Source organism: Selaginella moellendorffii, unplaced genomic scaffold (genome assembly GCF_000143415.4).
Source record: "Selaginella moellendorffii unplaced genomic scaffold, v1.0 SELMOscaffold_116, whole genome shotgun sequence".
Classification (NCBI taxonomy): domain Eukaryota; kingdom Viridiplantae; phylum Streptophyta; class Lycopodiopsida; order Selaginellales; family Selaginellaceae; genus Selaginella; species Selaginella moellendorffii.
This window is the reverse complement of record NW_003314377.1, coordinates 268380-282551: the sequence shown is the minus strand read 5'-3', so window position 1 is coordinate 282551 and position 14172 is coordinate 268380. Positions and strand designations below refer to the sequence as shown.

The window sequence follows — 14172 nt, the reverse complement described above, 5'->3', positions numbered from 1 at the left end:
CTAAAAACCAGAGCATCCGGCACAAACGGCATGGCACGCAGCAATTCCTCGGCATTCTCCAGTTGCCTGCCACGGCCGAAGATATCGATCATGCAGACCCTGCCTGGCGCGATCCTAAAATCCCCTGTCACGAGAAGAAAGAAATCCTGGTTGCGATTCACGGAGCTGATGTAGGCGCAGGCCGGAGTGTCACCTTCCACGCTCCCATCGAGGACTTTCTCGCCCTCGCCACAATGAGCAAACGCAGTGATCCCTTTATGCAGCATTGTAATGGGCTAAAGGTGACACTGTAGTGAAGTGAGGTCCATGATCTTTCAAGTGAAAGACCAAAACTACACCTTGCCAACTCACCCAAGCCCTCTCTAACCCTCAAGCATGTGTTAGAAGGGGCTTTTGGCAAGATGACAAAGTATCTCCTTTAGCCTACTTTGAGAGGATTTCGAGATTTACCTGGACGTATTTGAGTGTGCTGCATAGAATAATCAAGTGGCTGGACATGAGAAGGTTCTGTATGGCTCTATCAGGAGAGGCACAGAGAATGTTCGTTTCATGCTGTGCACGAGATCAGATTGTTTGGTGGGATGAAGCAGTGGACTCGATTTCCAGGCTGTTGTGATGTTCAATTAAGATTGCATTATCGAGATTGGAATCACAAGAACATGGAAAGAACTGGACGTGTCTCCCAGCGTGGTGCGTGTTTCGTCGGGGAATTAATCTTGTGATGTTTGCTCGAGGCGATGTAGCCTTGATTGTCACAGTAGATTGGTGTTGGGCCGGGTGTCGTTGAGGAGGCGGCGAAGCCAGATGGCCTCTTTGCATGCGGAACTAGCCTCCGCCTCACAGCTGGAGCAGGCAACGACGCTCTTCTTCTTGCTGCTAACTGCATTGTGAAGGCTAAACAATTTAGCCAAAGCCAGCCCAGTAAGCTTGACTCTTGGCCTTAAGACCGTAAGAAAACGTATCTCGGAAGTACCAAAAGACGCGTTTAAGTGCTTGCCAATGTTGAGGTCCAGGATTGTCAAGGGTTCTTACACAAAGTGGAATTCGAATGGATTAGCGCACCTTCCATGGCGTCCATATCCCCTCTAAAACTAGAAAAAAAACTCACTCCAACAAGCGAACGAGGCATTTTCCTAGGCTATGGCATTGAACACAAGGCTTACAAGGTCTACAATCCTGTCTCCAAGGCGCTGATCATCTCACCAGACGTGCATTTCCATCACGTCAAGTGGGAGAAAATCTGCCTTTGCCAGTGCTGCCAATGCCCAATCCGAACGACCTGCGAATCTTCAAGACTCACTGCAGCCGCTCCTCTTTGCAGATCTTCTTGCCAGAACAAGGGCAAGCCAGCACCACGGCTGATTGCTCGCAGCTGTACAAGACATCCCTGAAAGTCTTGTGGAGACTTTACTTGCTGGAGTGGAACTTCTGGGAATTCCACGCAGCTCTCAAGTCTCTTGACAGGGAAAAATGGAAAGTTGCCTTTATCATTCCCCTTCACCTTGGTGAGACAAGCGCCTCATGGACGCAAGCTGGGTAAATTGATGTGTGACTGTAATGGGAGGGAAGGAGTGGAGGTGGAGGATTTGGAGGAGAATTGATGAAAAAAGCCAGACGTGTCTCCTAGCGTGACGTGTCAGCCACGTGGCTGTCCGCCTCTTCAATCACGATCGTTGTTGTCCTCGGAAGGGCCGGAGGGTGGCGTGGGCTGACGCTGGGGGAGCATTCTCCGGGAGGTCCTTTCGAGAAGAGTGTGGATCTTGTTAACAACAGGAAGGCGCAATTCGAAATTGAAAAGCTCGGCCTGCTGGCTCATCACCGAAAACGAGCCCGGCCTGGAACATTCGATGTTGCCGCTGATCATGATCACCAATGCGATGGCAAGAAGCATCCTTCCACGATCCATTCCAGCCACAAAGCACTAAACGTAGTGATGATATCGTTGTATAAGAACCAAGAGCTGTGCTTGCTCCGATACGATTGGATCCAATGGGCCTCCAGTGTTTTATATTCACACAAAAAGTTCTCCACCGGGCTTGGTAAACAGTCAAGTCCTTTGCGCGTGCCATTTGTCAAAAAGACTCGTTAGCTTCCACGCCAGAACACTATACGAGCAGTTTTTCAAAGTCCTGCACAAAAGACAGCTCGCCATTTGAAGTCTATAAGCTCTTGGTACCAAATTACCTGGATTTCAAGGCAGCCTTGGCGCAACTTTGCGTGGGCCAAGAGCATGACCTGACCACGCAAGTCTACAAATGACGCTAGATTTGCGTGATGCACCCAAGGAGCAACTTAGAAATCTATCACGAGAAAGAAAATAAAATCTTAAAAGCTTTAAGAACTTTCTAAGACAACATCCTTTCTAAGAACGTCCTTTAGACTAGTCTGAAACCCACGCCGCATTCGCACTTTTCAATGTTGTCCAGCGCGGACTGAGCCGGATAAACGTGGTAGCACGGCTCCATCGTCTCCCTCACCGAGCAAACCACGCTCTTGTTCTGGTCGCACACGAACTGCACGGGCCTCACCCCGCCAGCCCCGCTGCCGAGTAGCCAAACGTGGATGGCGGGCTCGTCACCAGGACATCGCTCATCGACAGCAAGTAGATCTCCATCACCGCTTGTGCGTCGTGATCCAAGTTCCCTGTGTTTTGCACCCCCTCCACGCTCGGCTGGTGGATGGACACCGAGGAGCCGTCCGCTAGATCGTATCCCAGCACCTTGCTCTTGAGCGTCTCCGAGTACTGCGAGTTGAGCGACACCACCAGCACCGCCACCTTCTTGCTGTTCTTCCTCACCGACGATCTGGGAGCTCGCTCCTGGGTGGTGTTTGCGAGCGCGCCTTGTTGCACCAGGCAGTCGAACGTATCCTCGGCGAGGTTGGGTGGCGAGAACCAGATGTGGTTTCGCAAGTGGACCCCGACTAGAAGCTCGGCCTGGGCCAGGTATGCGTCGTAGTACCTGGCCGCCTTGTCCCACACGAAGTCACTGGGAAGCAACAGGTACCTCACCAGGAGATGGAAGATGGCCTCCTGCTGTGGGAACAATTCCTCGAGTTTGCTCCTGAAAGTCGGGACGTTGTAGAGCGCCGGAGTGAAGTACTGGCCGGAGGAGAGGACGATCCACCGCGCGCTGGAGTTGAGAGCTTGCTGTTGATCTTGGCAGAAGTGGTCCCTGTAGTTGTAATCGAGATAGGCCACCACCACCTCGGGGAAGCTCACGTCGACGCCGCGGCTGCAGTTGGGCGAACCCGCCAGGCTCCCAATCCACTTGGAGGCGTCCCACGGCGCCAACTCGAGGTGCTTCGACGGCAGCAGCCAGGAGCTGGATGGAAACGGCTCGCAGAAGAGCGTGTCCAGGTTCTCCAACCTCGCGATCAGCATCGTCCTGTCGGTGAGCAGCGCGTAGAGAAACGCTGCTACTATAGCCACCATCTTGTTGCCGATCCCCTGGTTGGCGGGAACGTAGACGAGGTAGCCGCATGTACTACAGTTCGCGCACTGCTCGGGCCCCGGAGCGCACCTCCCGTGCAAAGCCTCGTACTCTAGGATTTTCTGTTGGAGCGACTCGGATGGCTCGAAGCTCGCCGATCTTCGGCGGCTGTAGAAGTCGTACTCGTTCCTACTCCTGCAAGTGTCACTGCCCTTGTAGCTTGTGGTGTTGTTGCTGATGCGGAGTTTGATCCCAGAGTTCGGCTCCAGGACATCATCGCGGAGTCGGAATTTTTATGTCGAGAATCCATACGAGTATCAGTGCCGCAGCGGAGAAGACAAGCACGAAGAACAGCAAGCTCGGGCTGTAACTTTTCATCCTCCGATCCTGGAAAGTTTTTCTTCGTCGCCTACCGAACTGCAAAGCCTCAATGCAAAAAATTCCTCTTAGTTGGTAATGGTGATTACCAACCTGGAGATCAGAAAGAATTAAGATTTGAGCAACTAAGAAACAATTCCATGGCTCACCATGTGGACGGGACACGCGACCAAATACTCGAGACAAAGAAGGAAGTCACAGCTCCAGCCAATTGGCTTGTCGCCACCTTCCTCACCGTCTTTCTGGTGGAGTCTCACGGTACTGGGATGAAAGCGGTATCCAAGGATCCTCCACACGAGCTCGCCTGGAGCTGTCCTTCAAGCTGTTCTCCGTGAGCTCTTTGTTGCTATTCGACTGTAACAGGGTTTCCACCACTTAGTCCTTCAGAACCATCCCCTTCAACCGGTTCTCCGAGAGATCTGAGCAAACTCAAAGAGTCTGCCCAAGCTGAGAGACATGATAGGGCCCACACGAGCTCCTCCGAAACGTTGTTCGAGCACTTCCAAGCCCGCACACCCATTTGGATGGCTGAGAGATGTAGAGCCGAGAATGAAATTCCGGAATTTGCTGCTGGACGGGGGAGTGCGACTGTTGAAGAGCTCCTGGAGAGCCACGCAGTCGCAAAAGATCCCATCGTGCCAAAGGCCTAGCAGCTCGATGTACCCCCGAGAAGGACGAGCCAGAGATCATGTTGCCGGAGAGCTTGAGTATCTTGAGCTTGCTCGTGATCGTCCAGCTAAACTACATGTCTAACACCTCAAGTGACCCTGAGCAGTTCCCTCTAAACAGAAGAGATACCTGTCCTGTCCGGTGTTCAATCTCCAGTGAGGTTAGAACTTCAGGTTGTGAACCTTCTGATGGAACAAAACCTTGATTTCTAAAAGGAAGATTCAGCAGCAGCTACCTGCGATTTAAAATGAAGGCTGGACACAAAAGACACAAAGAACGGTTTGAATCAAATCAAAAGGATGTCATACCTCAATTAGCGTAAGAACCGGAAATACCGCAAAAATTAACGGCCTGAGCAATTTACACTGGCCTCCGCAAAAACTGCTTGAAATGTTTACCCTTCGCGACTCAAATATCAGGTCACAAACGCCACAACTGCCGTGGTATCATCTAGCTTTCCACCGCTCCAATTCATTCTCGCCTTTGCAAAGCATCTTCACCCCCTCTTTGAGCCTGTAAACAGCAAAGCTTAGAAGATCTACAAAAATTAGCAAGTAAGCTTTGCACCTTCTCAGGATGGGGACGCATCGCGGCAGCATAGTCGAGTCGAAGCAACCTTAAAAAGCAAGAACACCATGAATTTCACCAATAGCCACGCGAAAAGTAAACAAGCTCACCGGCTGGTAGAATCCGTTTCAGCATTCTGGCACCCCTGCAAGCTTGATATAGAGAAGGAAAAAGAAAATTGCAAACCTCTTCGCCATTTTTGCGATCAGCAACTGTGGCCCTGTGCCGCGTGGCTAGTCCACGTGGAGAGACACGAGTCTTCACCGGTTCACCATGTCACACGTATGTACATTTTCCATTCCATATATGTTATGACGGATCTTGAGCACCATCACACGGTTTCACCTTTCGTTAGATAGTATCAGAGCAATGCCTGGGAGAGCGAGAAGAATTCGAAACCGTAGGATCAGGGCGACACTTGCTAGGGTGAATCGGAGCCTCCGTCTACGTAGACAGAGGCGTGCCCTAATCCAAGCGCTCCAGGCCTTGCAAGAGGGTGTAACGATTGGGATTTGCGAGCCATAGGGTAGATCATAGTGCGACGACTGTAGTCATCAATGAAACTGATAAACCTCCCACTGCTGTGGTGGCCATCGGGCCACACACATCAGTGTGTACAGAGCTGTAGCTCGAGATGCTCCAGTCTTGGGGAAAGGTTGGCGAGTAGATTTTCCTAGCTGACAGCCCTGGCAAAATGGAAGAACGGCTCTTGGGTCCAGGTCTAGACCTTCAACCATCTGCTCGCGTGCGAGATGCTTGATTCTATCAGCACTAGGATGCCCCAGGCGTGCGTGCCAAAGCTCCAGTGAGTGACTGGTCGTTGTCTTTTGTGCGTGTAGGCCCAGACTCCGTCCAGCAAGATCTGGCAGCATGGTAAGGCGGTAGAGGTCACGCCGTCCAGGCCGGGACGCTGTGAGGATGGCTCCTGTGGTCGAGATCAGCTGGAATTGGCGAGGTGTAATGGCGAACTGATACCCATCCTCAGCAAATTGTCCCACAGAGAACAAATTAGCACATAAACCAGGAATATAAAGAACCTCGTGGATCTTTACGACTATTCCTTGTGGTAAAGTGAACTTGATGGTTCCAATTCCTTTCACAGCAAGCTGCTGGGCATTGCCAACGATGACATACTCCTCTGTGGCTGTAGGATCATAGGCTTCAAAGTACTTATCACTGTTGAACATATGGTCTGTAGCAGCAGAATCCAGGTAGATGCACTCTGTAGACAGTGCTGCCACTGCCATAGCTCGTGACAAGATGAAGGCGTGTACCACCTTTTTCTTTGCATTGTTCCTTACAGGCTTGAGAGATGGATTTTTCACCCAGCATTGAGCTTCGTCATGGCCTTTCTTGTTGCAATGAGAACACTTGGGCTTCTTGGATGAAGAGGCTCCTTGTTTCCCTTTGTTCACTGTTTCTTTCCTGAGAGAAGAGTAGAATGCAACGGCCTCTGATCCTGTTGTTGCTCTTCGTCTCAGATCATCGTCCTGGCGGCTGCTACATATGAGAGGATCAAAGGATGGAGGAAGTGTGACGAGCACCAGCTCTGCTTCTTCTTCATCCTCTATGTTTGCTCCCACATCCTTAAGATCATCTAAGATTGTTCTCGCTGCAGCAAGATGATCCTTGAGGTCGTCCCCTTCAGCCATCACCAGTGCATGAAGCTGCTTCCGTAAAAAAATGCGATGGGATGTTGAAGGGATCTGGTAAGTCTGCTTCATGGCCTCCCACGCTTCCTTTGCACTCTTGCACCGTCCAATGCAATGGAATTCTCGCCCTTCCAGCGCTGCATGGAATTTGCCCAAAGCTCTCCGGTCCTTCTTGCGATACTTCGCAGTTTCATCCACTGTAGCTGTATCTGGAAGTGTCTCAGTTCCTGTGGTGATGTCCCAGAGGCCTCGTTCATCCATATAGGATTCGAATTTTGTCTTCCAGAAGCGCCAGTTCCTCCCATCAAATTTTGGTGGATTTGCGTCCACTGAAACGATATCCGCTGTAGGCACAGTCGGATTTGTGATGGGAGGGGAAATAGGTGGTGGATTTGGAGGCGGATTTGTAGGAACAGTGGCTGCCATGGGTGCCGATACCCAATCCCACCACTCGTTGAAGTCTAGATCCAGGTTCTTAGTCGTCCAGTGCGCCTTGTGCGGATCGATCTGCGTAGAGGATCTGGAGGAGGCGGCGGGGTTGGTGGTGTTGGAGTAGAAGCGGGCATGGGTTGTTGCGTAGGGACTGTTTGAAGCGGCACAGTGATCGTGCCGACAGTCAACTGATCTTGTTCCGCTTCAACGTCATTTTCTTCGGTCAAGGTAGGTCTGGAAGTAGAACCTTGACTAGAAGGAAGAAAAGAATTCTCGTTGAAAACCACATCTCTGCTCAGGATCTCCTGCTTCGTGATTGGATTCCAGAGACGATAGGCTTTGTGATCGAGGCTGTAGCCCACAAACACAGCCTTCTGGCTCTTGGGGTCCAATTTCTTGCGCATTCCATCAGGGATGTGTGCCCACGCTTCACACCCGAATATTCTCAGATGCGTAACTGTGGGTTTCTTGCCACTCCATGCTTCTTCAGGAGTGATGCCAGCAAGGGCAGAGGTGGGGAGCCGGTTCTGGAGATAGTTCGCCGTCAAGACAGCGTGAAACCAGAAGCTGCGAGGCAGACCACTGGAAAGTAGCATTGCCCGAGCACTCTCCACTAGTGTGCGATTCTTGCGCTCAGCTACGCCATTCTGTTGTGGAGTCTCTCGCGTTGTAAGTTCTCGCACAATCCCTCCTTGCTCACACAGCTGGTTGAAAGCATTGGAAGTGAATTCGCCTCCACCATCACTTCTCAATCGCTTGAGCATTTTCCCAGTTTGTGTTTCTCCCATATCCTTGAAAGTCTGGAAGTAGCCTACTGAGCAATGGTCTCCTCTCGTGCAGCTGGGACTCCTACTGTTCCGAGGACCTATGGAGAAGCCATGGCCTCACAGGAAGCGTCTTACTGGCGTGTAGCAATGGAAGCCGAGATTGCTTCACAGCAAAAGAACGAGACACATGTTCTTGTTCCAACTGTGCCTTCCAATCGCCAGATTATCAAGAGCATGTGGGTGTATGCTCTGAAGCTTAATCCTGATGGCTCGGATCGCTACAAGGCGCGATTGGTGGCGAAAGGATGCTCGCAAGTTCCTGGACTTGACTACAACGACACCTTCGCTCCAGTGGTTAAACATTCTACTCTTCGTTCCTTGATTAATTTTGCTGCGGTGGGAGACTTTGATCTGGAACAGATGGATGTGACCACGGCATTCCTTTATGGTGCGCTTGAAGAAGAAATCTATATGGCACAGCCAGAAGGATTTCTAGCCGCTGGAAAAGAGGATCATCTCTGGCTTCTCAAGAAAGCTGTCTACGGCTTGTAACAAGCACCCAGATCGGCTCGAAACAAGCACCCAGATCTTGGTACAAACGCTTTGACGATTTTATACTAAGTGTGGGCTTTTCCCGTAGCGAGGCAGACCCGAATCTTTATATTCGGGTGGAGGGTGAATCATTTGTGATCATCGCTCTTTATGTTGATGATACTCTTGTCATCCATAATCATCGCTTAATGTTTCTCCAGGTTAAGCGAGATCTTTGCAGCCAATTTGAGATGAAAACTCTTGGCTCGGCTTCCTACTTTCTTGGCATGGAACTTGTGCGTGATCGCTCTCAACGCACTATCTATCTTCACCAAGCCAAGTATATAGAAGATATGCTGGCCAGGTTTTCTATGACGAGCTCTAATCCAGTGGCGACACCAATGGAACTAGGCTGCCAGCTTTCACGAGCCATGTCTCCTGAGACAGAGGAAGACAAGAGAGCCATGGACTCCATCCCTTACAGACAAGCTGTTGGCAGTCTCATGTATCCAGCTGTTTGTACGCGCCCAGATATTTCTTTTGCCGTGAGCCAATTCCTGGCTAATCCTGGATCTCAACATTGGGCAGCGGTGAAACGCATCTTCAGGTACCTTCGAGGTACTACTTACCTTGGATTGTGCTACCAGGGAAAAGCGCTTACCCTCACGGGCTACTGTGATGCTGATTTTGGGGGAGACTGTGACACACGCAAGTCCACCTCTGGCTATTCGTTTTCCCTGGGCAGTGCGACAGTCTCGTGGTGCAGCAGGAAGCAAAGTACAGTGGCAACCTCTAGTACTGAAGCAGAATATTTGGCAGCCTCACAAGCTACCAAAGAAGGTGTGTGGTTACGCTCACTACTTTCTAACCTTGGTGTGAGTGTGAAGACTCCCACTCGCCTCTTCTGCGACAATCAAAGCTGCATTGCATTAGCAGCCAATCCTCGCTGGAAGAAATGCATAATACAGCACCCCTCACTCTTACGTGGTTGCCCCTTTGCCACGCTCACTCCTCGCGTCCTCCGTGGCAGCACGCCTCACTCCTCGCGTCCTCCGTGGCAGCAGTCCCACTCGGGCATCTCAAAGATTTATCTCTTTAATTTATAATAATGAGGTGGCATGCGCAAGTAAGCAATGAGGTGGCATGCAAATCCAAATAAACAAATGGGGCCCACCCTAAATAAGGGGGGGTGCTGTATTATGCATTCTACCCCAATTGAGCTGATCTACTGCGACATGACCACTCAGGTTGCAAATATCTTCACAAAAGCACTACCCCAAGATCGATTTCAAGTCCATTGCGAAGGGCTGGGACTTTCTCCACTGATGAGCATCACTCGTGATGGCCGCAGTCCCACTGGGAGTGTTGAGAGTGGCCCTGTGCCACGTGGCTAGTCCACGTGGAGAGACACGAGTCTTCACTGGTTCACCATGTCACACATATGTACATTTTCCATTCCATATATGCTATGACGGATCTTGAGCACCATCACACGGTTTCACCTTTCGTTAGAGCAACACCTCACCAAAAATTCCAAGCTACATTCTTACCTCACATACTTAAAGAAGGAGAGGACGTTGCTCGTTGTGAGCCATGATCTGCGGTAAACTTGCGTGATTAGTGCTTGGATCTTATTTTCTTTCCTCGCAGAGAGTTGATTCCACTGGTGGACAAGGCGTGGGTTATGGATATGGGTGGGACTTTGGTTGAGCAGCTAAATTCTACTCTCTAGTTCGTGGAATGTTACTCTTAAGATAAAACTATACACTGACTGATCAAACCAGTGAGGCTTGCTGGGCAATTAAACGTTTTTAATATTGCAACAGACTTTGCAGGCTCAACTCACAACAGTGGAAGGGCTCCTCGAACCAGGCAGCAGCGGAGGACATCCACATGACTAATGCTGCCTCCCAACTCTACATTGTTAACAGCACTACACAATTGGGCACTATAGATGGAATAGGAGTAGTACAAACGATTACATCCTGGTCGTTTAAACTATTATTTAATAATGTGGTGTATTGTTTAAGTTTTTCCTTAACAAAATGGTGAATGAAAGTTAAATAGAATAATCATTGATATTTTTTCTTTATTTCTTTGCAATAATGGGGAATTCCAAGAGTTCTTGACTGCCTCATGTTTGACTAGGATGCATATGCTGTTTAAAACAAGTTCTAGTTGCATATCAACAACCAAAACTTGCTGTGGTCACTACCAAGTCATGCCAGCATGGGTGCCCGACTTTGCCCAACAAGTCAAAGAGCTTTAGAATGCACTGCCCACGACCACTAATACTGAGGTCAGCTGATTGATTTGTTACTGTATTTAGAAGTATCATCACGAGTCTCAAGACTCCAATCTTAAGACTTAGAAACAGGAAAAAGTAGTGGTTGCCATCATGTAAAACTAGTTAAAGGGTCTTTTGTACTCTAGCCTTCCATTATCAATGCATATTGGAGAAGGGAGAAAAAAGGCAAGCTTGAAAGATGTAGAATTTGTTAAAACTTTGTAAGTTGTTCTGTAAGCCTAAAGAGCATCATAAATTCTTTCATCCCAATCCTTAAGGTTTGTCTTGACTATTTTCTTGAGTATGTTTTTAAGCGTTTTGTTTGTGGATTCTACTTGTCCATTACCTTGGGGGTAATATGGTGTTGACTTCTTATGGTTGATGATAAATTCTTTAACGAGAATGTTGATGGTCTCATTCAGAAAATGTGTTCCTTGATCTATAACAATTTCTCGTGGTAATCCATATCGTGTTATAATTGTTTCATAGAGAAACTTGGCTGTATTTTTTGCTGTGGCTTTCTTTAGTGGGAGAGCTTCTTCCCATTTTGTCATATAGCCGGTAGCAACCAAAATGTATTGATTTCCTTTGCTACTTTTTGCTATAGGTCCAACAAAATCAAGTCCCCAACGCTGGAAGGGTTCCAATGTTGTTGTCAGATTGAGTTCCTGAGTTTGTTTCCTCGGTGGAAATTTCGTTCTTTGACATATGTCACATTCTTAACAATGCTGAGTGGCATCTTTCTAGAGTGTTGGCCACCATAATCCAGCTTGTAACACTTTCCTAGCCATAATTTCTTCGGCAAAATGACCTCCCGATCGTCCTGCATGAGCTTCATCGAGTAGATCCTTAACCTCTTCTTGTGATTCTATGCATCTTCTCAAGATGTTGTCATGTCCAAGCTTATATAGTTTGTCTCCCACGACTGAATATCGTTGTGTCCTCAAGACGAATTGTTTCCTTTGATCATTTGTGAAGTAGTGATTTGGGATCTTGTTTGTCGTCAAGAATTTGTAAATATCCTGGAGCATTCCTTGAGTTTTGACCTTAAAAAGGTGTGAATCAAGTAAGTCATCATTGGTTTTCATGACTTGTTCCCCTGTGGTAAGTCGACTAAGATGATCAGCTTGTGTATGTTGTTTGCCTGGCTTGTGAATAATCTCAAAGTTGAATTCTTGAAGTAGAAGAAACCATCTCACGATTCTTCCAGTGAGTATTGTCTTGTTGAGTAAGTGTATGAGTGCTTGGTGATCAACCATGATCTTGACTTTGTTTGAAAGGAGGTAATGTCAAAATTTGGTGAGTGCATAGACCATTCCTAATGCTTCTTTTTCCGTGGTTGTATAGTTCATCTCTGGTGGAGAGAGTCTACAACTTGTGTAGTAAATCAGATGGTCTCTATTATCAGTTTTTCTCTGGCAAAGTATAACTCCAAGTGCATAATCAAATGCATCTACTTGGACAATGAATTCCTATGTCCAGTCTGGTTGAACCAGTATGGGGGCTTTTGTAAGTTTATCCTTAAGTGTGTCAAAGGCCAGTTGACAATCTTGTGTCCATGCATAAACTTGAGATTTCTTAAGTAGCTCCGTAAGCGGTTTAGCAATCTTTGCATAGTCTTGAATAAAACGTCTATGGTAACCCATTTTTCCGAGAAATCTTCGCAAACTCGTTAAATCCATGGGTGGAGTCATTTGACGATGACCTCTATTTTTGCTTTGTCAATGAGAATTCCGTCTTTACAAATGACATGGCCAAGGAGTATTCCTAATTTGACAAAGAAAATATAAGTGCAACTCGGTTTTGTTGATATTTAATGAAACACTTTTCTAAGTGTTCAAGGTGTTTTTCTTTTGCTCCAAAAATGCTGAAGTCATCCATGAAGACGCACATAAAATCAGTCAAGTATTCCTGAAATGTGTTGGTAATTATCCTTTGAAAAGTAAATGGTGCATTTGTTAATCCGAATGGCATTCTGGAGTATGCATATGTGCCCCATAGACTGATGAAGGCAGTCTTGTATTGATCTTCTGGCGCTATGTGGACTTGATTATATCCCGAAAATTCGTCGAGGAATGAGTACATCTCATGTCCTGCAACTGCGTCAAGTATCTCGTCTGAGAATGGTATAAGGAAAGAGTCTTTTTCCGTGACATCATTCAACTTTTTGTAATTGACACAAATTCGCAATTTTTTTGGGACGATAGCCAATGGTGACAACCATTGTGCATTCTTGATGGGGTAAATGAATCTAGCATTTTGTAGTTTGTTGAGTTCTGTTTTGACTTTATCAGTGAAGTTTGGATTCATGTGATAAGCTGTTTGCTTAATTGGTCGAGTTCCTGGTAGTAACTCTATGCGATGTGTACATAGTTTCGGGGGTATTCCCTTGAGATCTTTGTATGACCATGTGAAAACGTCCTTGTAAGTTATGAGTAATTGTTGAGATTTTATCTTGAAGTTTTTGTCAAGATTTGCAACAATGAGTATGTTGTGTGGATCTTCGTGAAGTCCAAGATTGAGTTCTTCTATTTCTTCATTAAGGTTAATTCGGGGTGTAAAGTTGTCATTTCTAGATTGTAGGGCTGGATTATCATCAATCTGAATGTTGTATTCTTTAGATTGTAATTGTTCAGGCTTGAGAGTTGGCTTCTCGTTTTGTTGTTTTATCTTTAATCTTTGTTGACTTTGAGCATGTAGCTTTGTAGAGTAGAGTGGTTGGTCCATCGAGTTTAAGTTGTGGTGCTGGTCTTGAGCCACTACTGGTAGTACATGGTGTAAATCGATTTCTTGAAAAGCTCGTAGCTCTAGGTAAGCTTCAAGGAGTTTAGCTTCTTCAAGGTCGTCCAAGCCTTCTTGCCAATTGTATTCTTGGGCTTGATTTGGTTGAAATCTTTTTGGAATTTTCTTGGTTGTAGTTGTAGCTATTTTCATTTATCCTTTGTCTGATTGTATACAAATTTCATGGTCCATCCAATATTGAGCATAAACTACTTTGTTTAATCATGGTCTTCCAAGCAAGAGTACGTAAGAGGATTCTTCAATTGGCATTTTTAATACCACGAAGTTGATCTTGAACTTGTGTCCTTTGATTCCAATGGTGATATCTCTTATTATGCCAGCTGGTCTTACAACATGTTGGTCTGCCATGCAGACATTGAAGGGAGCAGGTTGTATGGGTCCAAGTCCCATTGCTTTACATATACCATGCTCGATTATACACACCCGAGCCTCCATCAAGTATTGCTCCATTGATTTGATTCTTGCCTATGTTGAGGTCAATACAAGGTACATTATCATCGTAATCTCCAGGTTGGATTTTTATGTTATCCTCTTTCTCAGATGTAGATGGAAATTGCTTTTCTTGAGTGCGAGCATCAGGAATTTGTGGACAACAAATCTTAAGCATTTGGCTCTTAAGATATGGTGCTATTTGAAGTATTTATTGTAAGGTTAAT

At 47.1% G+C, this 14172-nt stretch overlaps 2 protein-coding genes and 1 long non-coding RNA gene across 3 annotated transcripts in view; 1 reads left to right on the top strand and 2 right to left on the bottom strand.

Moving 5' to 3' along the window:
- Positions 1 to 711: 711 nt before the first annotated feature.
- The window catches only part of LOC112342709, a 24331-nt gene continuing 10870 nt past the window's right edge, over positions 712 to 14172 (top strand). Inside the window, exon 1 of the mRNA XM_024664936.1 lies at positions 712 to 1187. Within this exon, the coding sequence (XP_024520704.1) occupies positions 1068 to 1187 (120 nt within the window). The 5' untranslated portion in view covers positions 712 to 1067. The remainder of the gene's footprint in view (positions 1188 to 14172) is intronic.
- LOC112342704 (probable protein phosphatase 2C BIPP2C1) overlaps positions 4759 to 14172 on the bottom strand; it is a 24844-nt gene continuing 15430 nt past the window's right edge. The window contains exon 10 of the mRNA XM_024664930.1: positions 4759 to 4959. Within this exon, the coding sequence (XP_024520698.1) occupies positions 4894 to 4959 (66 nt within the window). The 3' untranslated portion in view covers positions 4759 to 4893. The remainder of the gene's footprint in view (positions 4960 to 14172) is intronic.
- On the bottom strand, positions 4966 to 5248 carry LOC112342710. The gene is made up of 4 exons (XR_002991059.1): positions 5232 to 5248; positions 5156 to 5190; positions 5046 to 5094; positions 4966 to 4991 (listed from the first exon to the last, which is right to left on the bottom strand). It is a non-coding gene; the product is annotated as an uncharacterized LOC112342710 (long non-coding RNA).